This window comes from Protopterus annectens, chromosome 11.part0, assembly GCF_019279795.1.
Source record: "Protopterus annectens isolate FY-2018-M chromosome 11.part0, PAN1.0, whole genome shotgun sequence".
In the NCBI taxonomy this organism is placed as follows: domain Eukaryota; kingdom Metazoa; phylum Chordata; order Ceratodontiformes; family Protopteridae; genus Protopterus; species Protopterus annectens.
In genome coordinates, this window is record NC_056745.1 from 225350896 (window position 1) to 225375895 (window position 25000).

The following is a 25000-nucleotide window of genomic DNA, read 5'->3' on the forward strand; positions in this document are numbered from 1 at the left end:
GGGAACATTCCCAAAATAGTATATTCTAGGGGAAGAAACATTAAAGAAATTTTGGAGGGACATAGAACTATTTACAAGTGTTCTAGGATGTACAAATGTGGAACCTGTAAATTTTGCAGGTTCATCAATGATGGACCTTATGTATTGGTATCCAATTATATGAAGACTTTGAGGTGCCCAGGTAGGTGTAGTTGCAACACACAACAGTTGGTATATATTGTCACTTGTGTTAGTTGCAATGCATTCTACGTGGGCAAAACTGTTCTCAGGTTAAAAGATTGGATCGCAGAACACCTGAGGGCCATAAAAAATAAGGACACGCATAACGCATTATATATATGCACAGCTCACACTGTGCTGATTTTAAGAAATTTATTTTCTGTGTTATTGACAGGGTGACAAACCTTGAGAGGGGTAGGGATGAAAGGTTGAAGGTAGAATTATTAGAATATAAATGGCAAACAATTTTGGATGCTACAACCCCACCGGGTTTGAATGAATATATTTCTCTAAAACCTGTTTTGAAAGATAGGGCCTACAGAATATAATGTAAATAGTGGGTTACCTTGTTATTTTTTAACATTTTTATTTTCATTTTTTTCAATTATTATTATTTTTTAAGTGCTTGTTTTTGTAGATGTTTAAATACAAGTACATTTTAGATAAGATATCCCTCACAATATTAGTTGGGATAACATGTTTTTTATGTTATTGTGCGTGGACAAATTCAATGTTTATATTCATTCATTTATTTATTTAAATTAATGTACATTTTATTGTTTCTTATTGGATGTTGATGTGATTGGCTGTGTAGTGAATGTTTGGTGTGGTTGATTTTCAGTTACTCTGATGATGCCATGCCTAATGGTGAAAGCACTTAGTAAATGAAGTTGTATGATTTTTGTCACGTTTTCGGAATAAACCCTCTTCCTTGTGCTTTGGACGTGGTTCTCTCTTTTTTTTTTTTTAATTAGGTAGTAATTTAGCTTTTGACAATCATGTGTTTACAGTGGTGAGATAATCATTCTACCTGGCACAACTTATAAACAAAGATATGGTATCTAAGTCCAAGGAAGTCATTGTTCCACTGTATTTGGCATTCATCAGACCTATCATTGAGTACAGTGCCCCCTTTGATATGTACCTAGCTAGGCATATCTAACAATTGGAATGTCCACAGAGGTTCCTCACTAAAAGAATACAGGGTGTTAAGTAATATGCCCTATGCAGACTGCCTCAAGGCCCTATCCTTGTATTCTGTGTCCTACAGGCTTTTGAGGGGAGATCTATGCCTGGCATATAGGGCATTTTCAGACTGCACTCTGATGGACCTCCTGCATATCCACAAAACAAACAGCACCAGAATTACCCATTCTTAAGAAATAAACCTTGCCTGGGATATAAACAGGACCTGCTGGAGAGGTAGGTATGTATCCCAGAGACTTCCATGTCTATGGAACAGGATCCCCATCCATGTGAAGCAGAGCTCCTCCCTAACCCAATTCAAGTGCAACTTGTACAATTGAATGGTAAACTGGAAATTCATCCCTGGTTTGGCACCTATGTTTCTAATGGACACAGGCAACCTGTAAATGGTTCATCTCCCAGGCCCATGCTTACACTTATCAATGGTACCAGAGCTTGTTAGAGATTTGGGATGCATGGCTAGGCTTAAAAAGGCCCTTGTGGTCATTAGCCTACTAAGCACCTATGAACTATGAACCTGTTATATTTTCCTAACAGAACAGGTGAGTATAAAATTGCAGTAGATTAGTACCAGTTAGTTGTGGGGAGTTGTGGCACTTATGTTTCTTTGGTGCTGTTGGCCATATGAATTGTGATATGTAAGGACACATGTCCTGCTTTAGACCAAGGACTGTGTATGTGTCATATTCACTGCTGACATCTATTTCATTTGAAGTGCTCTGTTTGATGGTATACATTTGAGGTATGCTGCTTTATATGCTGTTGTGTGCTGCAAGGGAGTGGCTGCTGCTGTCCAGTGGACATTTCACTTTGTGAAGACTTTGAGTAGTACATGTCTGCCTGCTTAGAGGACACTCACACATTAGCTGTACTTTTCCCATTATTTGGGGGGCTTGTAACTATGTCTACAAGGGGGCATCACTGCAGTAGATGTGCTAGTCTACAGACTTCCATGGTATTACTGCTGTGAATCCATCTATTCACCCATAACTCTTTTTCGCATTTTTGTACATGGGATGGTGGTGTCACTTCATCTAGAGCCAAGGTTAAAACCGCTGGGTGATTAGCCCTGCCACAGCTATTCTTTCATACCACATCTTTGCACATACACTTACATCTATGTCCAATTTAGAGTGTCCAATCCACCTACTGCATGTCTTTGGAATGTGGGAAGAAACTGTAATACCTAGTGGAAACCCATGCAAACACAGGGGTGACATTCAGTCTCTACACAGAAGGCACCCCAAACTAGAATTGAACTGTAGAACTTCTTGCTGTGAGGTGGCAATGCTATCCACTGCTCCACTGTGCCACCCCTATGACTGCTATGGATGATGTTATCAAATAACGTTTGGAATCACCTCCTTTGATGAATTGTGGCAGTTGGGAACAACGCGTATCTGTGTGTCAGTGTGTGTGTGTGTGTGTGTGTGTGTGTGTGTGTCTTAGGTGGAAGGTGAAATTACCATCGACTAAGTCTACTGGTCTGGTAATGCTCCAAGGGGGGAGGGCACAGATGTCATGTCAATTTCAAGGAGATCTGTAGAAGAGGATGATCATAAAGCTCCTTAGCATTTATGGGCTGCCTTTTAATACGTCTGTACCATGGACCATGGTGCTGACTGGCTAGACTGAGTTGAGACTGAGGGCTCTGGGCAGCTCTATGTGAAAAATACTAGGGGATTGTGCCAACATCTTGTGGAATGTCCTGGAGTAATCCTTAGCTTACTGTAGGCCTGCAGTCACATGTATACACACACACACACACACACACACACACACACACAGACACACACACACACACACACACACACACACACACACACACACACACACACACACACACACACACACACACACACACACACACACACACACACACACAGATGTCAGAAGTCCTACAGTTGAGTCCACTGTCAGGTGCAGGTGTAATTGCAATTAACATTCCCAGTGCCTGCCATTGTCAGGGTGTTTATATAATGGCAGGCTACTGTACTGTAGTACTTGTAGCCCTTCCACAGTTCAGGGGACAGATGTAATAAATTTGAAAGCACTTGTACTCATCTGCAGTTTAGAGTGAGGCAGTACGTGTGCTGCTGTTGTCCACAGACAAGCAGAATACATGACCTGCTCCAGATATCTGCCTCTTACTGCACATCTTCCTTTGTAAGGCAATGTGTCCTCTGCCATGTGTCACGGCAACACCTAGAAGCATTCATTGCTTACTGCTATTGCAAGGATGGCAAATTTACAGCTGGCTTGTACCACATCATGGGTGATGTGTAACACAGGCCATATGATTACAGGGCATACTCATGTGCTGTTGAGGTAGGGATATGCCAGTTTGTATCAGCTTACAAGTATATTTCCATGTGGAAAGACAACATAAAGTGAAGTTTTCCCAGACAGAGAATGACATCCTGCCACTGGCTCACTGTGAATATGGTACGCAGACGTTTCACAGTGTAAGATCAGACCGGGCTTTTCACAAACATGCCTGCCATGACCTTTTAGAGTAAACTGGTGGAACTGATGATCATACCTCTCAACTGTCTACATTTTCACAGAATGCCCAAATTTTTGCCTCATATTTTTGGTCTGTGATTTTCTGGAAAATCACCGGGATGATCTAAGAATTGAAGTCACTAAATAATGACATACATTTGAGTTTCAGACTTCAAATCCTTCGGAAAATGTGTATGTTAACACAAACCCTGTTATTCTAGCAAATTTCTTTATAAGCACAATATTTACAATCTGCCACTATATTTGGGCCTTTGTCCCCCACCCCCATTTTGTCATGCTTTGTCCAGATTTCTTGCACTAAGAGGTTGAGAGGTATGCAGGTGATCAAAATAGACTCTAAAAGCAGATTCAGAGAAAAGTTACCACCATAAGTGTACATGTGAACCACAAGGCAACCTACCTAGCACAGGAATGATGGGCCACTGGTGGAGGTCTGCTGACAAGAGTAAAACTAACATACATGGATGAGTTCCAGGCATCTCTCTATGGGGAACCTAACAGCTCAGTTACCCATTGTTGAGTGTTGGACCTGGAGCATAACTGCATGGAGTACCTCACTTATCAGTAGGCAATGTGCTTGTTAGGTATATTATCCCATGTAGAGCGGCCTGTAGTACGCGGGGCCATACAACTAACAAGCATGACTTCTTTGTTGTTATAGGCACATTGGCATTACTGTTATAACATCGTTTTGCTCAAGGTATGTAAGCTTTAGATTTTGCATGGCATTGTGTTGTCGAGTTTTACCTACACTGGGTGTTGATGCTAGTGAAGGGTGCATTCATCTACTTGGGTATACTTATGTGCTACATTTTGAGGTTCTTCCTTCATGGATATAATCATACCTGATGATGGAAACTGTCCAGGCCAATGATGATGGCAGCCAAATACTGGCACAGTCATGAGTCACGATGGTGGTAGTAGAGATGGGTACTGTGACAGCCATATTCCCTCCCTCTTCCATGGACATAGATCCTGAGTCTGTGAAAACTATCTCTCAGTCCCAGGATACCACAGTAGGATAGGATGTGGCTGACATCTGCACAGGAAGCACACTCTACTCAGGCTGCAAAATCATCTCTGGTTGTTGGCAGCTTTTGAGGTGGGCAGCAGGGGTCTGTGTATCGGTGGTCAAAAATACTAATATGTACTACTCCCCTCCTGATCTGACTGTCTTTATGGTCACTACTCAGAATTTATGTAAGGGTGTTATAAAGGGTCAAGCAGAGACCAATGCAGACATTGGTGAGCTGGTGAGGGTAATATATGAATTGCATGATGTCCTGGAAGTGGGTCTGACACATTTATGTAGCAACATGGAAATCCACTGTAGGGAGTATGTACATGTGTTGCAGATGCCCAATCACCCATCACACCCACTACTCCTCTCGTGACTAGTCCACCTATATTTGTGGTGGGGAGGCCCATCATGAGATGGGAAGGGCACAATCTAGGTCACGTAGTGCCACCACCTTCATATCTCCATCAAGTATTGACAGCACTGCTGAATGCCATGGATGTGAATGTGAACAGGGGGTTTATGCTGAGACCACTTGTACCACATCATGCTGTTTCTGATCATGGAGCATGCAGTCCTTTGTGCAATATGTGGAGCATGCCTATGGCCATCCCTGGAGAGGGTGCTTACATAGATGGGGATGCAAACAGCTATCATTGGTGCACAGACCTCTTGTGGGCACACTAGAAATGTCCTTCAGACCCCATCAGGGTGCTGCATCTTCTACTGGAGTTGGGTCCACTCACACCCTCACATGATCACTACAATGGTGACACCAGCTGCATCCATGAAACACACACAGCATTAATATGCACCTTCACTCCTCCACACGCACACACACACACACACACACACACACACACACACACACACACACACACACACACACATGGAGTTGTGTGCATAGTATCATTGCTGGACAGCTTTATGCAACTGCGTTTATCAGTCAAAAGAGAAGGGAACTGATGTTTTGTTTTTAATTCAGTGGCTTTGAAAGAAACTTCAGTACAGTACAACTAACTTATATCACATATGAGCATACCAAAATCAAATGTAGCTCATATACTGAAAAGAACCCTCACATGATCACTACAATGGTGATACCAGCTACATCCATGAAACACACACAGCATTAATATGCACTTTCACCCCTCCACACGAACACACACACACACACACACACACACACACACACACACACACACACACACACACACACACGCACACACGCACACACAAACACATGGAGTTGTGTGCATAGTATCATTGCTGGACAGCTTTATGCAACTGCGTTTATCAGTCAGAGGAGAAGGGAACTGATGTTTTGTTTTTAATTCAGTGACTTTGAAAGAAACTTCAGTACAGTACAACTAACTTATATCACATATGAACATACCAAAATCAAATGTAGCTCATATACTGAAAAGCATGGAACCTTGTTTTTCTAGTTTTGGTGTTTTTTGTAACTTGTCATTTTGAGGTTTTCATATATGACACTGTCTTGTAATGAGGCTGTTACTGTAATATTTTTACAATATATGTACGTGTGTGTGTGTGTGTGTGTGTGTGTGTGTGTGTGTGTGTGTGTGTGTGTGTGCATGTGTGTATTTTTATATGATTATACATCTGTCTCACTTCTAGAATTATTCATAATGTGGTTTATAACGACCTACTCAACCAATGCAGACTACAGTGCCTGAGACCATTTTGTTATAACACACGTATCTCTAGGAACTGGCAATACATTTGATTTTCACAAGTCCTTTAGTACATTTAAGATTGCATGTTTTATGTTGAGTATTCTTATCTGTATCCATATTAAACTTATCTTAGCGTTCACTGTTAAACAGTCCTGATAGTGGGTATTTCTGAGTTATAATGAAAATCTACCACTTTCCTACTTGGAACAGTGATTTTTTTTCCCCCAGGGAAAAAAATCGCTGCTCCGCAAAAAAAAAAAAAAAAAAAAAAAATGTGGTTGCCTTATCCTTGTTTCTTTTTGGTAACAGGTTGTATGACTGCACATATTTAATAAATGTAAATATTGTCTGAAATAGACACTAATAGCAATACATTTTGAAGAAGATAGCACCATCCAATATGTATATTAGCAAGCAAAATATTTAATTGTTGTCTTTATTAAAAGTCACAATTCTTAATTATGATCTCAGGCCACATATTATAACTATAGTAGCTGTATTCTAGTTAGTGGGTTGCAGAATATAAAGTTAATGGATGTTTTATCAAGAAGTGTTTTTAGACAATTTGTAGAAGGAAGAAGGCATAACATCATTAGTAAGTTGGCAGTGCAATGAAATGATTATATTTTTTTCAAGAGTAGAAAGGAGCAGTCTTTTAAATGGCAGGTAGAGAGGGTTTGTCTTGGCCTAAAATGTGCTCCATGGAATATCCTTAGGTCATAAACTAAACTCATGATATTCACCCCACTAAAGCTACTGTACCCCTGCCTTCATTCAACATTGTATCAATGAACAACATCATCTCACCCTCACCTTACAAAAAATTACTGGGAGTAGAAATAGACAGCAACATGAGATTTGACATCCACGTATCCCATACCATAAAAAAGTACACAGCAAACATGGCACATTGTATAGGAATAAGCAGTTTCTTACAAAAAACACAAAAATCACTATAGCTCAAACCCATCTGATTTCAACTGTATTTTATGCATCACCTATACTAACTAACCTAAGAAAAAAAGAGTTAGCGAAACTAGACTCCTGTTATAACAAAATCGCCAGGTATGCAGCAAACTTAGCCTCTAGGACTCATCACTGTTCTTCACTCATACAACTCAGCTGGTTAGAATTTCCCCATCTCTTACTCTTTAATCAATTAACCATGGCCCAGAAACACTTCTATCAACCCAAGAATCTACCTGCCTTTCAGAACCTTCTCCAACCATACCCCATCAAGAGAGCCTTTTTCTCTAGCAACAAACCCCTTATGCAAATAACCACAGCCAACAATCATGTTAGGGAGGCCCTCTATTCGAACTACACTACAAGGATCTGGAATGCACTACCACTAAACATAACATCTAACACAGCCTTAACTCAATTTAAAACATGCTAAAAGCTCACTTGTCCAACAAGTGGTTATATCCATGCACTGCTCCTGATTAAACTGTCTCTCTCAGCTAAGATAATATACATCCTCTACATGGACTCTGATGCTCTATACACATAGGATCTCTGGCCTCTAGTTATCTGGCAGGACAATGTGCTCAGAAAACTCAATTTGTGCATTTCTAGCTAATGGTTCTGTAAAAACTATTTAATATTTGTGTTAATTCTGTATACTATGCTGTGGTCTCATAGATGTAACCCCCGTGATACAATATGTTCTCATAAATCTGTGAAGTTATTTGTTTGTATTTTATACTTTAAAGTCTGTCTTTAACATTTATGTACTATGTAGAGGTTTTCTCCCTGGGCCTCCACTGAAAAAGTACATGTGTCCAGTTGGACTTTCCCGGTAAACAAATATAAAATAAAAAATAAATAAAATATATCCTTGAACACTAGGAGAAAAATTAAAGAAATGTTGTGTTAGTTCACTGGCAGAAAACACAGACATTGGAACATAGACATGATGTAATGCCTTTCATTATACCAACTTAGGTTTTGCAATTTGCAAAATCTAAGGTATTACATCACATATGTATTTCAGTGTTTGTGAACACTAGACAGGGAGGTAATTTACAATGACCTGTGACAATATACATATGAGAAATAATGACAATATTTTCAAGCTTTAACACCCGTGGCTGTTATTTTTGATTTATAGATTCCAGTATACTAATTACCTGAATACCAGAACATTGAATTGCTGTTCTATTAATCCATGTTGATTTTAATGAGTGATTTCCCATTTTGCAATAAAGGTTCATATTCTGTTGAAAAAAAAAAAAACAAGTGAGTAACTCAAAAATGAAAGTAGTTAATCTGTCTTCTGCAACAAAACAGCTGATAAATGAATCATTTATACATATAAATGTTACTCTTCAGCTTCACATATGCAAAGTAAAATTAAAATATCTAATTCAGAGACCACAAAGAAAGGCACAGCTGTCCATGTACATATCAAGAAAAGAAGCTGCAGGCAGACAGAAATATAAATGTTCTTGTGCTGTATAATGACAAAACAGTGAAGTATAAATTCTTAAGTATTTGCATATCTATTTATTCTTATGCTGTGTTAATCAAGTAAATGACTCCTTCATAGGGAATTCCCAGGGGAAAAACTCAAAAGCACATGCCTAGGGAAACTTTTCATAAGAATACCAGCAATTCCATGGCACAGAGTGAGGGAGTCTTGAATTTGACCCAGATGACCTGAAAATAGTTAGCAACCCAAATCATGATGAAGCTGGATGGAAAGGTAGAGGTTTGAAAAGGCTAAGCATGCTTTCACCTTCCTGATGATTAGAAGTGTGATTAATGTCTCAGAATGTGGATTGCACCAGTGCATCTCCTGTGAAGACTAGGTACGTGCCAGAATTTATTTATTTATTTATTTTATTTTACATTTGTTTACCAGGAGTGTCCAGCTTGGCCAAAGGCCCATTTTCAGTGGAGGCCTGGGGAGAAAAGCTCCAACTAACAGAACTACCACAGATGTATAAATGAAGTTTGTCAACAAACTAAGTTGTCCCGGGACATCTTCATAGGGGGAATAGGTTACTATTAGAGGGAGTTAAGTAGGTTGGGGAGGTGAAAGGATTAAGTGGAGGCAGGGATAGTTCGGAGGAAATGAGATAATGATGGGGAGGGGCTTAAGAGGATTAGTCTGGTGTAGTTGGGTTAAGCAATCACATTTTGGCGTGAACTTGCTAAGGCAAGTGTATGTCCGAGACAACCTGTGGGTGTTCCTGAGGGGCAGGTGGGCCTCAGGATCCAGGCTGGTGACAGGTGATTTGTATATGGTTATATAGGTGAGTAGTGGATGTATAAGATATAACTATGGCAAAGGAAATGGTATAAAAAAAACTGGGTAAAGTAGTAGTAGTGGATGTATGGCTTTATTACAGAAGAGGTAATAAGAGATCAGGGGACCCTGGTAGATAGTAATCTCTCCTTTGACAATCATATTGCCAAAGTAGTTAGGAAATCCTTCTATGTGGCCCATCTAATTACTAAGGGGTTCGCATCTAAAAATAAAGAGGTTATAGTGCCACTCTACTCGTCACTCATCCGACCCATCATAGAGTACAATGCCCCATTTGAGATGTACCTCACAAGACACTTCCAACAGCTGGAAAGACCACAAAAGCACCTCACCAAGAGGATTACTGGCCTCAAACATATGTCCTATGCAGCTCGACTGAAAAAACTCCGGCTGTACTCAGTGGCATATCGCTTACTCAGAGATGATCTCTGCCTGACTTACAAAGCCATGTGCAACTCAGAATTGATGGACATGCTCCACCTAAAGAAATCCAAGTCACTGTGAGCCACGCGCTCTAGTGAGTTAAACCTCGCCACAACAATAAATAGAACATGCTGGAGGGATAGATTCCTATCACAGAGACTCCCCATGCTTTGGAACAAAATTCCTAACTACATTAGGCAGAGCCCCTCACTAACTCTCTTCAAGAGAAGCCTTGATGAGTGGATGGGTAACAGAAAATACACCCCTGGGATCACTTCATTGGTTCTGCTTGACAGAGGCTCAGTTAATTAATCAATGGGGCGGCGAAAGCCGACACACTCTGGCTATGCTTAAAAATGCCCTCGGGCAGATAGCCTAGTACCTACCTATGAACTTATGAACCTATTATATTTCATACATTAGGCTTTTGGGTTTCAGAAGTAGGTACAGAGTTGATTGTGTAGTCTGGGGGAGTATTCTTTGAATAGGTGGGTAATTTGATCAATGGCAGAAAGTTTAAGGCGCTAAGTATGGCGGGCGTAAGCTTCTATAGTTAGATTCTGCAACAACTATTTAATTAAAAGATAGTATTCATATTTTAATCTTACTTTGCTAAAGATTTTGTGATATTTAGTTAGTGGAGAACTAAAACTGGTTCAAACATGTTACATAGAATGGTGTTGGTAGAGGGTGACGTTGCACTTGTTGGTCGTAGTTTAAGATTTAACGTGACATGAAATATAAGCATCTATTTAATTTAAAACATATAGTTAGATAGCTCGATATAGGGATAGATAGGCTAATAGATATATTTGGGTTAGAAAGACTTAAATGTTGAGCATGAGCTGTGGAACAGGTACATTTACTTGCTTACTAATGAGCTGCGGGAGTTCCTTCCTTTTCACTTACGTAATTAGCTCATTTTATAGTTATTCTTTATACATTTTGGGATGGCAGGTTACTTTTCCCTCTAGCTACTCTTGCCATTTGAATTGCACACTAAACTATAAAGCTTTGGTTTAAAAAAAAAATGTTGGTGCAGAGCTGTCATTTGTTGTGTGCTGGATACCATACTATCCTGATTTTGAAGTACAGCTGCTGTTTTGTTAGCTAGGAACCAATGTTTCTCGTACGTAAAATATTGGAGCTTTTCCTACCTCTGCTTCCACATTATGTTGGTTAGTGTGCCTCATTTGGTGATGGAAGGTTAAGAGCTAGGCAGATGGCTTTACAATATAAGTTAGCTTGGCTTATACAGGGCTCTAAATGATGTGGTTTGGAATCACAAGGTTACCCGGGTTGTGGATATTGATAGGTCTTTTCATGTGTGGAGTTTAATTTTAACATACTCGACTGGTAGTTAAAGTTACCTGGGGATTTGATAGGGTCATTGGATGCATAGCTTCAGTTATTGGCTGCTTTGTCATAGATGGGAGTGGCGGTGGTATATTTCTTCCCGGGTTAGCAGGACAGGTTGACCTTGAAGATGCCTTGGAATGTGCGACTTATTTTGGATGTTTTACATTTTTTTTCTTGCAGATGGGGTCTTGGAAAGCTGCGGCTGTAATTTGGAATAGGTGGGTATAAGGGGGAGCCTGCTCATTACTATTAGAGGGTTTAATTTTGTCCTTTTCTTTGTAGATGGTGGTGTGTCGAGTACCAGTTGCGGCGATACAGTGAATTCACAGATGATGGAAGCAGTGCTGAGTGAGGAGGTTACACAAGGGGAACACAAGTGGGCAACAGTTACTGATGGAAGTAAGTGGATTTCAAAGTTGTTGAGTTTTGGTAGAGGATTTTACACGGCTAGTCAGAGCAGGACAGGCATTTTGAGTTTATATATCAGGATTAATGGGTTGTACAATTTGTTTTATTAATTGTTAGTATGTTAGATTAACGTTGAAAGTTGTTCCTATTTTTTGGGCATTTGCATTCAATAGTAAAATGGAGCACGGCCATTGGCCATAGGTAAGGGTTTGATGGGGTGGCAGGGGTCCTGGTCAGTGCCTCCATGTTAAGTAATCATGGTATGTGTGTACATAGAATTTATCATTGTTTCTTTCTTTGCAGATTGCTGGAGTGCAGAAAGCATCATGCGGTAGCTTGAAAAGGGGATTTGAAAGGTGATGTTTTGATAGAACGCATGTTTTGTCATTGGAATGGGGCACAAGGTGGGTCAGAGTAATCACCTTATTAAGGTATATTAAAGCTCTGTGTTCAATTAGTGAGAGCTGATTATTGCAGTGGTATATGGGGCAAGTAAATAAGAGGAAGGTAGGGGGGGCCAAAGGGGAAACAGTTGGGAACATTTTGTGGGGAGTGTGGGGATGAGTAGAGTCACAACGTTCATAGGAGCACAGTTCTTATTAGGTTAAAGCCCTATGGCTCTTGTCAATTTTGTGAGTAGAGTTTTAAGAAGCATGGTAGGTAGGCAGTTGGTGGGGTAGTTTTAAAACTGGATGTGTTGTTACAGGGGAGTTAGAAGGTTTAAAGGAAGCTTGGTTGCAGGATAAGGCTGTGGTAGGACAGGTCTTAATTGCCTACTAGTGGTATAGGTAATATAAGGAAAGAGTTCTCCAGGGGAAAGGCCAGGGCCAAACAGGGGTTAAGAATGGTTCAGTAATGAGTGAATTGGGGGTGTTTATGGCTGGGTATGTAGAGTATTTCGTTGCTGAACATAGGCAGGTTTTCTGGAACTAGGTAAAGGGGTGCTAGTTTTTGCTAGCTAAGGTAGGGCATTAAAGTTGGAATTAGACTGTTCCCTACGGTAATGGAGTTGTTGCATATGTAGAACTGGGTAGTGGGTGGGTTAAGGTGATATGCTATGGTTAACAGGGTTTTGGGTGAGAGACTTGCTACTAGTTGTTTGACTGGGTGCCATCTTGAGTTCAAGGGGTTATAGTTTGTGGTTTTGTTGTGGTTATAGGCTGTCAATACATTCAGGTTGAGCCATGATTTCAGCTTTGAAGGCAGCGGGCTAAAAGGGTACGTGTTCTCTTGGTGTGGATGTTCCGGTGTTACAACGGGGTCATGGTAATCCTACTTTATTTAGTTTCATTAGGGTGTGTTTTTAGTGATGGCATGGATTGGAGTTTATGATGGGATTCTAAGGTGCTTTACAGATGATGGATACACCAAATGATGTTTGGCTTGACCCTTCCCTTTATGGGAAGTGGATTGAAAAATTTTGGGTAGAAGGGAGAGGGAACAGCCTGGTCAGGCTGGTTGGCGGAGAAGAGGGATAGGCTTGCCCTCTTCTGATCCCCTTCTGATGTCTGGATGTTCATTTCAAGGATCTGGGGAAAGGAAATGAGTAGTTGGAGGAAGCTTGCTGGATAGATAAGCAAGCTGAGGTAAGGATGGTGCTTATTTGGTGGAAGGTAATTCAATGGATGGTGCATGAAGTGAGTTGGGACACTGCTTCATAAGTAAAGTAAGGGAGCAGAGGTATGGACCCTGCTTGTTGGGCAGGGTGAGTAGGTACGCTGACCTGATTAACACTGAAGTAAGATGGGATGCTGCTTTATAAGTAAAGTAAGTGAGTAGAGGTATGGACGCTGCTTACTGGGGCAGGGTGAGTAGGTACACTGCCCTGATTAACATTACAAGGATGTTATGCTGTATTTAGAATCAATTATATCATGAATAGTTGTAATTAATAAAGTTGGTGATAAAAGCTATGTTATGGAAATTTAATAAAGGTCATCAAATGTCATTTGGTGTCATGTGTATTATTGAAGGGGACCGGGACAAATGAAGTTTGGCAACAAACTAAGTTGTGCCGGGACATCTTCATAGGGGGATTAGGTTAATATTAGAGGGAGTTAAGTGGGTTGGGGAGGTGAAAGGGTTAAGTAGAGGCAGGGATAGTTGGGAGGAAATGAGATAATGATGGGGAGGAGCTTAAGAGGATTAATCTGGTGTAGTTGGGTTAAGCAATCACATTTTGGCGTAAACTTGCTACCCACCCACCCGCCCTCTTTTCGTTGGTGGGGAGTAGGGTTATTTATCAGTGGGGGTAGGCGAAGAAGAGGGATAGGCTTGCCCTCTTCTGTTCCCCCTCTGATGTCTGTATGTTCATTTCAAGGATCTGGGGAAAGGAAATGAGTAGTTGGAGGAAGCTTGCTGGATAGATAAGCAAGTTGAGGTAAGGATGGTGCTTATTTGCTGGAAGGTAATTCAATGGATGGTGCATGAAGTGAGTTGGGACACTGCTTCATAAGTAAAGTAAGGGAGCAGAGGTATGGACCTTGCTTGTTGGGTGGGGTGAGTAGGTACGCTGCCCTGATTAACATTACAAGGATGTTATGCTGTATTTAGAATCAATTATATCATGAATAGTTGTAATTAATAAAGTTGGTGATAAAAGCTGTTATGGAAATTTAATAAAGGTCATCAAATGTCATTTGGTGTGATGTGTATTATTGAAGGGGACCGGGACCTATGTTTACAAAAAGTATAAGAATTTACAAAAATCTAACAAGAGAAGTAATATATAACAATATAGTGAACATCTGACAGCTTTGATAACAAGAATATGTTTAGGTGTAAACACTTAATAAGAATTGGTAAGACATAATGTTTAAACAATTGCAGCAATGTAGAAAAACAGGAAAATGTATAGTTACATACGTCTAGTAAAACATTTTTATATAAAATGATGGTTGGTATAAGGTTTGAGAGAGCATGGGAAAGAAGTTTGAAAATGTCAGGAACTACTAAGTGATGTGGAGCTAAAAGAAGTGTTGGGGAGGACAGAGAAGGGGATAGAATGCATCAGTCTTACAATGGAGGCAGGCTAGTGAGGGGTTACACTGCTTGCATGAGCAAATCATAAAGTCTTGTCTTGTGGTTTACATGCCTATCTCTTGGGAATCTGAAAAAAAATGTATTTGAAGGCACAGAACTTGAGAGAAAAATCACTCCATGGCTCCTTGGACAATGGATCTAACAATCAGTTCTTGCTTATGGTAATGGGTAGATAAAAGTGAAGTGACAATTGTCTTCATGTGCATGTGTATATGTATGCATTAATTTAGGCTTGATGATAAATTTATACTTAACAAAACTACATTTTTGTATATGACTTCCATGTAACAGTAGCAAAATGGAACTATAGGTAGCCAAGCCTTAAACTTATCATTTGGTTTCATAAAGATTTACCCTGCAAATGCTGGTGTGAAGTAGTTCATTCAAACTCACACTACAAACAATGATTTTTCTTTGGGGGGGGGGGGCTTTACCCTAAACCTATACACCACTATGTAGGTTTCACTTAACCAGACAATGCTGTTGAGTCACCTCAGAAAATGGGCACTTGTGTCCATTGGGCTTAAATGGTTAACGATTATATAAATTTAAAAGTTAAAAAAGAGTAGACTTAAGAAGCCCCAGTGTGAAGTGAAAGAAAAGGGGGTGTATCAGAATCCACTGTACATGCTTTGTGTTAATATATTTTATTTTATAGTTATTTAGTATGTGTTAATCCTGTAAAGTTCTCACCTCATATGAAACCAGACTTGACACCAGTACCATCACCTATGAATACAAAACACTTCTCATGGTATTCATTCCTCATTATCTATCTACTCAAATATGGAGACATACATCTTAACCCAGGCCCACCCTCTAATCCTAACCACAAGAGTAACCTCAAAGATTTAAACAACCTTGAATTGAACCTTAGAAGTATATGTAATAAAATAACCCCATTGCATGCCTGGATTGATCAAAATAAACCTGACATACTAGCCCTTGCTGAAACATGGCTATACCCCAATGTAAAAGACTCAGACATAATACCTCCAAACTTTACAATAACCAGAAGAGCTAGATCTAAAAAAGGAGATGGGATAGCCCTTCTATATTCCACAACCTACATTGGTAATATTCCCATCTTTCCTAATGCTGAGAAACTAATCTCTTTTTTGAATCTCAGCACATCAAAAAGAATTTGCAAAATAGTAATATATATCCCACCAGGTCACACTATACCAGTGTTGGAAAATATTTTATCCTGGACATCCTAAACAATAAACCTCGAAAGAATAATCTTAGGAGAGGTAAACATAGTTTGGCAAACCATAGCTTCCAGCTCCCCCACAAATATTATACATTTGTAAGTTTTTTCTCAGCTTATCAATACTCCAACAAGATACAGTATAAAGATCTTACCTGCCAATCCACCCGAGTCTGGATCCTAGTATCCCACTCCGCCAATTACCCCTCTTTCAGTACACTGTCTAGCTCCCTCAGTGATCATTTGCCAGCTTATTCCCTTAGAACAGACTCCCAACAACTAAGAGTGCACACTGTAAAATCAGTTAAGAACTCAACTAATTTTTGTCAGCGTAAATTCAACAATCTCCTACATGAAATAGACTGGACACCCTTAAATGACTATCCCTTAATGGTGCTGTACTATAATAATAACACCTTCCTTCACATAATACACCAGCTCCCATTTGTATGAAAAGAATCAAAAAGAACTCGGCACCATGGCTCTCTAAGGAATAAACACCTGAGGAAGCAAAGGGACCTAGCCTAGATAACCTGGAAACTAAACAAAAATGATTAAAATAATGTCAATTTCAAAACACTATGTAACAAAGTGACAAAACTAATCAACAGAGATAAGAAGATATACTGCTCCCAGCTGCAACTCCAGTATAAAATCAACCCCAATAAATTTTATCATTCCATATCTTCTCTACTTAACTCTAGAACAGAGAACACACCCAGTCACCTAATACCCTTCCATCACAAATAGCCAAAAACTTTAACAAGCACTTCATAAAATCAATATCAGACCTCCTAACACCTCTAATGCTGGACCCCCCACCTTTCAACCTATTCAGACATCAATCCTAGACCAACTACTTCTAACCTTGTTATTAATAACCCTCTTACTCAAGAAAATGTCATACAAACCCCATTCTCATTTCAGCCCATACCCACTGACACCATTAAAAAACTAAAACCCTGCTCCACCTCAGCTGATAATCTTCTACCACACTACCTCAGACTGGCTGCCAACTTAATTGCCTACCAAATCAGTATCATTATAAATAGGTCTTTGTCCGAATCAGATGTGCCTGCCATATGGAAACAATCTCACATCACTCTCATCCACAAAGGAGACAACTCTTTTAAACCATCCAATTTCCATCCTATATCCATCTTGTCACCCATATCCAAAATTCTTCAGAGAGGTATCCATCAACGGTAATGCAATATCTATTGCAAAATAATCTTTTAACCAAACCCAACATGACTTCCGACCTAGCCACAGCACAGCTACAGCCCTAGGGTCTATATTAGAACACCGAGCGTTCAAAATTTCGAGTGTTCTAATATCGACCCATTTTCAGCGAATGCTGAAAATATCGAAGAAACAGAAAACTTAATTTTTTCCTAGGGAAAGAATTTGGTTGTCTGTTTCTGTTGTTTCGGTATTTTCAGTGCTGTGGTGGAAAGTTACTGGTTGGGTTCAGGTAAGTGTGCAATTGTGTGGACGTGAGGGTTAGGTCAGGGTAGGTGAGTTAGGGTTAGGGTGTGGGTGAGGTGAGTGTGCAATAGTGACGGACCTTAGGGTTAGGGTTTGGGTTAAGGTAAGTGGATAGTTAGTGGTGTATGTATAGTTTAGTGTAGGGTTAGGTGTAAGAGTTTAGGTGTATGTGTGTGGATTGCTGTTTGTTTGGTGTGCTTGTTTTGTGTTTATGTGTTTTGGAACAGCATATTTTTCCCTAGGAAAAAATTTGCTGTTCTGAATGTTCGATGTTTGAAATTTTCGATTCATAGGGTTCGATATTAGAACACTCGAAATTTTGAATGTTTGGTGTTCTAATATAGACCCACAACCCTATTATCCTTTACAGACACCATGAACAAGGCCAGAGATGCAGGATGCTATACAGCCTCAGTATTCCTTGATCTCTCCAAGGCCTTTGACACAGTGTTTCACCCCTTATTATTGTACACACTGTCTAACTTAGGCTTCTCACATAACACAGTAAAATGGTTTCAGAGCTACCTCAAGGATCATAAACAAGCAGTGAAATGGTACAATGAACCATTATCCTTTCTCTACAACCCTACTGGAGTGCCTCAAGGCTCCATTCTCGGACCCCTACTCTTCAACATTTTCACAAACTACCTTCACACTGCCTCTCACCCTGCAATCCTCATTCAATACGCTGATGGTTCTAACATAATCTGTACTGATCAATCACTACTAGAAATACTTTCAAAAACACAACAGTCCTTTGCTGCAGTCGAATCCTGGCTAAGAAATGTCCAACTCTTTCTTAATCCAAAGAAGTCTAAACTAGTACTCTTTCACCCCAAAAACACCTTCCCTGCCACTGGTCATTTCAACATCCTTGCATCTGACAACACTGTCATAGAAATACAGTAGAAAACCAAACTTCTAGGAGTTATCACTGACAATAAACTTTCATTCAACCCCCATATGCAACAAAGTATAAAGAAAACTCATCAAAAACTAGGACTCTTAGACTCTTATATAGAAACAAACATTTCTTTACTGCAGCAACCAAAACTACCCTTGCAAAAACATTTTTACTTCCCTCCCTTCTTTATGGTACCCCTATTCTAGCTAACTTACAAACTTCTACCCTAACCAAGATGGAACAATGCTACAACAAAGTTGCAAAGTCCACCTTGCACAACCTTATTTTCAAGCCTACTGCCTGCTCTGCACTAGCCAATCTAGTCACACCTTACACACCAAGTCAATCCCTATGACCAGAAGACAAATAGCTATCTCAAAAACCACAAGAAAACCAGGTCACTCTCTTTATTCATATTCTGTCTCGATACTATGGAATTCACTACCTCTAGCTATCAAGAATATGCCTAGCTTAACCTATTTCAAACCCTCTTTAAAACATCATCTCAAAAATACATGGCTCTGCTTCTGCATAAAACCTGCCTAATGCTCAGCTCTTCTTCTCCTGCCACATTTCACTCCCTCACAGTCTCGTCTGCAAGATCCTAAGGATCTCCTAACTCCTTATCTGCTTCTATACCATAGCCTTAAGCTACTGCTCGGGCTGTAACGCCTTTATTCTTCTTAACTTTCTCACTATCTGTCTGCATCACTAACTCTGTGGCTATTATTTTCCTAACTGAAACCAACATTCTATTTTTTCATGTACTATACAGTCAGTGTTATACATTGCACTACCTACATACTATTTGTGGACACTATCTATTCATAGGCTATGTATATGGTGAGAGTGACTATTATTTTCTACAATGTTTTAACTCTATAGTATTGTCTAGATATGCAGTATATACTGTAACATCTTGTAACATAGTTTTTGTTCTTTCAACTTGTTTTTGTATAGTATTTCTAATGTCATTGGTATTGTATTAGATTATACTGTATTTGTATTGTACTGTATGTGGGGCTTTTTTCCTCGGGCCTCTGCTGAAAATGGGTTTTGTAGATCCAGTTAGACCACCCCGGTAAACAAATGTCAAATAAATAAATAATAAATATAAATAACATTACCTTATTCAAATGGAACATTTTCAACTATAAACAAAGCCATAAGCAAAAGAAAAAAGTATGACATATACATAAAACGACAGACTTAAACATGTCAGACAGTGTTGCACTATGTCTGCTACAAATCATAGAACAACTAGCAGGTAAACAATAATGCATTTTATAAATGAATATTTAGCATGAGTATTTTATTATATTACATATTAGGCTAAAGACAGAGTAGGGAGACTTTTCATCACAGTACATTTTTATTGCATTCACAATCTTGTAATAGAAACCTGTCTAGGGTTTCCTGAAGGATGTGTTCTTGAGCACATCTTTAATCCAGTAGCATTTGCACAGAAACAGTCTGATTGCAGCTTAATAATCTTTTCCTAACTCATCTGCCCAATTTCATGAGTACTAGACACTCAACCAAATGATTTTAGGGAAGGTGATTTTATGAATTAATTAAAAATAAGGGAAGATAGATGGCAATTGTGTTTACAGGCTGATACACATCCTGCATTAAATGCTGTTATCAATTTTAAAAGTTTTTAAAAGCAAGAATAAAAAGAATTGTGCTGAAATGTTAGGTTTATTTTTATTTGAATACTGTTATCATACCTCTTGTAATTAATCAACATTATGCAGTTATTTTTGTTTCTTGGGTGTATGGATGGGGGATTTAGCTTACATGATTGTCATGTGACTTTTACAATTTATTTAAGGTGAATTCACTCAGTGGCTGTATTTTCTGAAGAAGTCTGTTGTATTTTTCAGATGAAAGCACTGCATTTAATACATCAGTCTCTTTCTTTACCCAAGTGGTGTTTTTAGTTTCATTTTATTATGTTGGTTAAGAAATAAAGGTACGTTAAAATAAATATGAAGATAAAAATATTTTGTTCAATAAATATATCAGCATAGCAACTACTTCTGTATCAAAATGTCTTGTTTGAATTAGTGGGCAAAAAGTTTTACCTTTGCTTTTTTGTTGTTAGCAAGGAAGAACTGCAAGCATAACCACTGTCCCAGCTGCAATATTTTTGCATGTCTTTGATTTGAGCTGTTGCTCTTGCTTGCCTTAAGTACTGTGTTCTGTAATCTGTGTAGTTAGATAGGGGGTCTGTTCTCACTGCAGTCGACTGTGTGTGTGTGTTTCTAGACAGAACAGCAGATGCCTGTATCCTACAGTTACTTCTCCAATTAAACAGATTGCCTGTATTTTAGACTTGAGGTGTGGCACTTGCATTAAGTACTGTGTTCTGTATTCTATGTACTTAAATAGATAGGGGTTCTGTTCTCACTGTAGTTGACTGTGTGTGTGTGTGTGTGTGTGTGTGTGTGTGTGTGTGTGTGTGTGTGTGTGTGTGTGTGTGTGTGTGTGTGTGTGTGTTTATGTCTAGACAGCAGAGCAGACATGTATATCCTACAGTTAATTTTCCACTTAAATATTGCCAGTGTTTGGGAGGTTGGTGGAATGGTTAAGGTATTTACCATATAAGCACAATGAGCAGTGTTCGATTATCACATAGGTAATTGGCTAGGCTTAAAATGGCCCACAAGGGCAGTTAGCCTTGTACTAATCTATGAACGTATGATTATAACAGCTTGTAATTTAATAAGTGAGCTTTAAAATGATGGGGAATAACAGATATACCCTCTGGGAAGGATAATGAAGGGACAGAGCACAGATGAATGCATTTAAGATCATGTTTGGCTAGATATTCCACTAAAAACAATTATATACAGCATATAGGCTCATACTAGACAATCAGTGTGCAGTCTATTACAAGCATAGCTAACAACCACAAGTCAGAGAAAGTCCCTGTTCTCGCCTCTGTGAGGTGAACACCTTCATTGGTTTAAAGTTCATAGTTAAGTATGAGGCTAGCTGCCCTTGTGGGACATTTTATGCCTAGCCAACTGCCCTTCCAAAGGTGAGACTAAAACCCTGTATCTTGTCTGTGAGGTAAACACCTTAACCATTAGACCAACCCCCAACCCTTAACCATTATGTCAAACTATATAAAACTGAATAAATATATATTCAGAGTTCTTAAGTTCAGTTAAATCAAAATATCTTAACTGCAAATTTACTTTGTGTTAGTAGCATGCAGTTAAAGGATTTTTTTCCCCTTAACAGTCCACTGCCATGCACTAGGCTTGCTTCTTTATGTTTCCTTCTTCTCCCAGGAAACAGGGTCTAAGCTATCCAGGTTGTGCTGCCCTCTGTATGTGTAGGTGGACCATCATGCTATAGTTTGGTTGCTGTATATTCTTTATACATTTATCCTTTCCTTGTAGACCACCATGTGAGGATCGTGCACATTTGTACAATGACTCCCATGAACAAAGTATGTGCAGTCTGCTGAGCTACCTTGTAACATGAAGCCATGCAGAATCACTCCATAGCTGACACATTTCTGAGTCACTTCCTTACTACTTCCTCTTATGGCCATCAGCTGCTCAACCCTACACAGAGCCCCAGGCAAGCCTCTGTCTCCAGCTGATTTTGGGTTACCAGCAATGTACACAGCTGTTCTGTTTCTATACTAATTGCCTGACTAGCACTTGCTCATTAGTGGAAGAGAGTTGTAATCACACCAGTCACTGAAACAATATTTTTCTTTAGAGCCTGTGTGGTCCCACATTTAATTCTTCCACGTTTATTCTTTCTTATTTTTAACTTTTGTAAAACTTCACCTCACAAACAACAGTTGTACAGATAACTTAATAAAGTGTATTAGTAGAACCATTCTGCAAATAGTGAGAAATTAAATAATGAGCAAAACAATAAATTCTAACCTTTAGTTCCTCTCCATTCTTTATTATGACTGTCATACTGTTGGTGCTTGACATCATCAGCTTATCAATATAGGGGCAAGCAACCTGAAAAGGACATAACGGACATCATTCTTCATGTTATATTATTTACATAATGAGGAAGAAGAAGTTGAGAATTTGCCAGAAACTTACCTTGTCCTTTATGGGTGTACTTCCATTACAAACGGAAAGCTCAGATACACACATTTGCTCCTGTGTGCACCATTGACAGTGAGCCTTAACACATGTTGCACATCTGGCAAAACAAGAGTGTTAGAATTCTTTAATAGAATAATGTGGGAGAAACTATGTAACAATAAAGCATAACATCATAAAAAGTGTAAACAACATGACTGCAATTTACTGACAGTACCATTCATATATATTTGTAAACAAACTAATTTACTTGCTTGGTTCATTCTGATAACTGAACAGAATTTTTATTTACTAGGAAAGTCCAACTGGGAAAGGGCCCATTTTCAGCAAAGGCCCAGAGAGAAGTTCTCCAAATGCATGTCTTTTGAATGTGGGAGGAAACTGGTGCACACAGAGAAAATCCATGCAAATGCAGGGAGGACATGCAGACTCTGCATATAAGGCGCCCCAGCCAAGAATTGAACCAGAGAACATCTTGTTGTGAGGTGACAACACTAATTGCTGCAGGAACACATGGCTAATTAACACATAGACTATTACCCAGAAATGCCTCAGAGACTTCACACTGGGGTGATTCTACAGACCATGAAAATCTCTGAGAAGTGCCTTCCTCAGAATCAGAAAGGGCAACCACCTGCAGTAAAACAAGTTTGTTAGGCATTACCGCTGGTGCTGGTAACCCTTTTTGATTCCCAGAGCAACTTCATCTGATTGACAGAAACCTAAAGCTGTTTTAGAAACTTATACAATAGAATAAAATTATCTACTATCAAGCTGTATAATTCTCTATTAGAATTGTTGTTAGAAAACAATGATTTTGTTTTTAAAATGTTTGGTTCTTCATTCCTCTGCTGCTACCAGGGTTTGGTTTTATTTGGTCTTGTTATGCTAGTTATTGGGATATTTTGTTATTTGTTGTTGGGAGCTTGCTCTTTTGATTCCTATGGTGTGTGCTCCAGAGGATGAACTGTTGAAGCTCACTTTACATCCAATTTCGGATAGTCAAGACTCAGTCTCGGGAGAGTTTGTTACAGTTCTTGGAGATTTGCAGAAGTCGTTGACTGTACTTACTAAAAGACTTTGTAATAGAGAAGGTAACATAGTTACTCACTTCTCTAATAATAAGAATGATTTACCACCTATGATAAGTAAGGAATTGCCAAGAAAAGGTTTCGTTAAAGAAGTTGTGTACAAGAATGTGGCATCAGTTTTAAGTTTTTCTTCTGATCCTTTTGCTAATCAACTGAATCAAGTAGACCACAATGTTTCTGACAATAATGTAGATCAATTTTTTGAGTTAGAAAAGGGTCTCAAAAAATATCGACTTATGGTGGTTGAAAATAAATATTTTGAACACTGTATTTCAAACTTCCAAATGGAGTATATAAAGACCCTTTTTCAGGAGCTCACTACCTTCTTTAATAATGCAGGTTTAGATTTTTTGAAGCTCCTAATTAAACATAATAGTCAGAATATTGCAAAGTTAAAAAGTGACCTAGAAGTTATAGACAGTAACATACAGGAACAATTAAAAGGTCACAAAGAACATAATAGTAAATATAAGATACTTGATGCTGTTGACAAATACAAACAACTGGTCATTCAAAGAAAATTAAAAAAAAATAGAACGAGATGTGAATGACTATAATAATAGCAATGCTTTTTCATAGACTCAGAGGGGAGACAACAATATCCTGGTCAATTCCAACAATTTCAGAATTGAAGATACACTTATAGTTCAGCTGTGAAAAATGGAACTGGCACTTTAAATTTTGGTAATAAACAGGCAGCCAATGCAGTGTGAGCGTAAGAAACCACACATCATTTGAGAATGGGATTGTCTACGACAGTGGGAATGAAAATGCCATCAACTAGCTCGATGAGTGAGGAAATTATGCAATCTAAGGCCTATTTCATGTCCAAAAAACTCCAAGGTGGCAAAAAACAGGACAGGCTCGAAAAAGAGTCGAGGGAGAAGCCATTTTCGAAAGTAAATTACACTACATTGGCGCACATAAATTATAAGCCTAAAGTGTATAATTTAACTGACATTAACTATTGAACAATGTATCCTTGAACTTGGTTTTAACTTTTTACCTAGTAGGAGAGCAAACACAGCAAATACTTTGTTGGAATTAAAACTTTGTACCAGGAAATTAAACTTAAAGTACATTATGAAAGACGTGAACATTGATGCAAGGAGAGGTATTCACAAATCTTCAGTATTTAACCCTTTATTACATACAACTTTGAAAGTTTTTGAAGGTTTTTGTGTGAGAGAAATTAGACTGATGCTTAATGACAAACCTACTACTACATTTTACAATATGTCTAGGGAAGAAAGAAAAGCATTA

The 25000-nt window shown here is 38.9% G+C and overlaps 1 protein-coding gene across 1 annotated transcript in view; it reads right to left on the reverse strand.

The window, feature by feature from the left end:
• The window catches only part of PLXNC1 (plexin C1), a 735616-nt gene that overhangs the window by 427568 nt on the left and 283048 nt on the right, over nucleotides 1-25000 (reverse strand). The window contains exons 8-10 of the mRNA XM_044087647.1: nucleotides 22644-22746; nucleotides 22473-22556; nucleotides 8583-8669 (exon numbers count right to left, since the gene is read on the reverse strand). Of these exons, the coding sequence (XP_043943582.1) occupies nucleotides 8583-8669; nucleotides 22473-22556; nucleotides 22644-22746 (274 nt within the window). The remainder of the gene's footprint in view (nucleotides 1-8582; nucleotides 8670-22472; nucleotides 22557-22643; nucleotides 22747-25000) is intronic.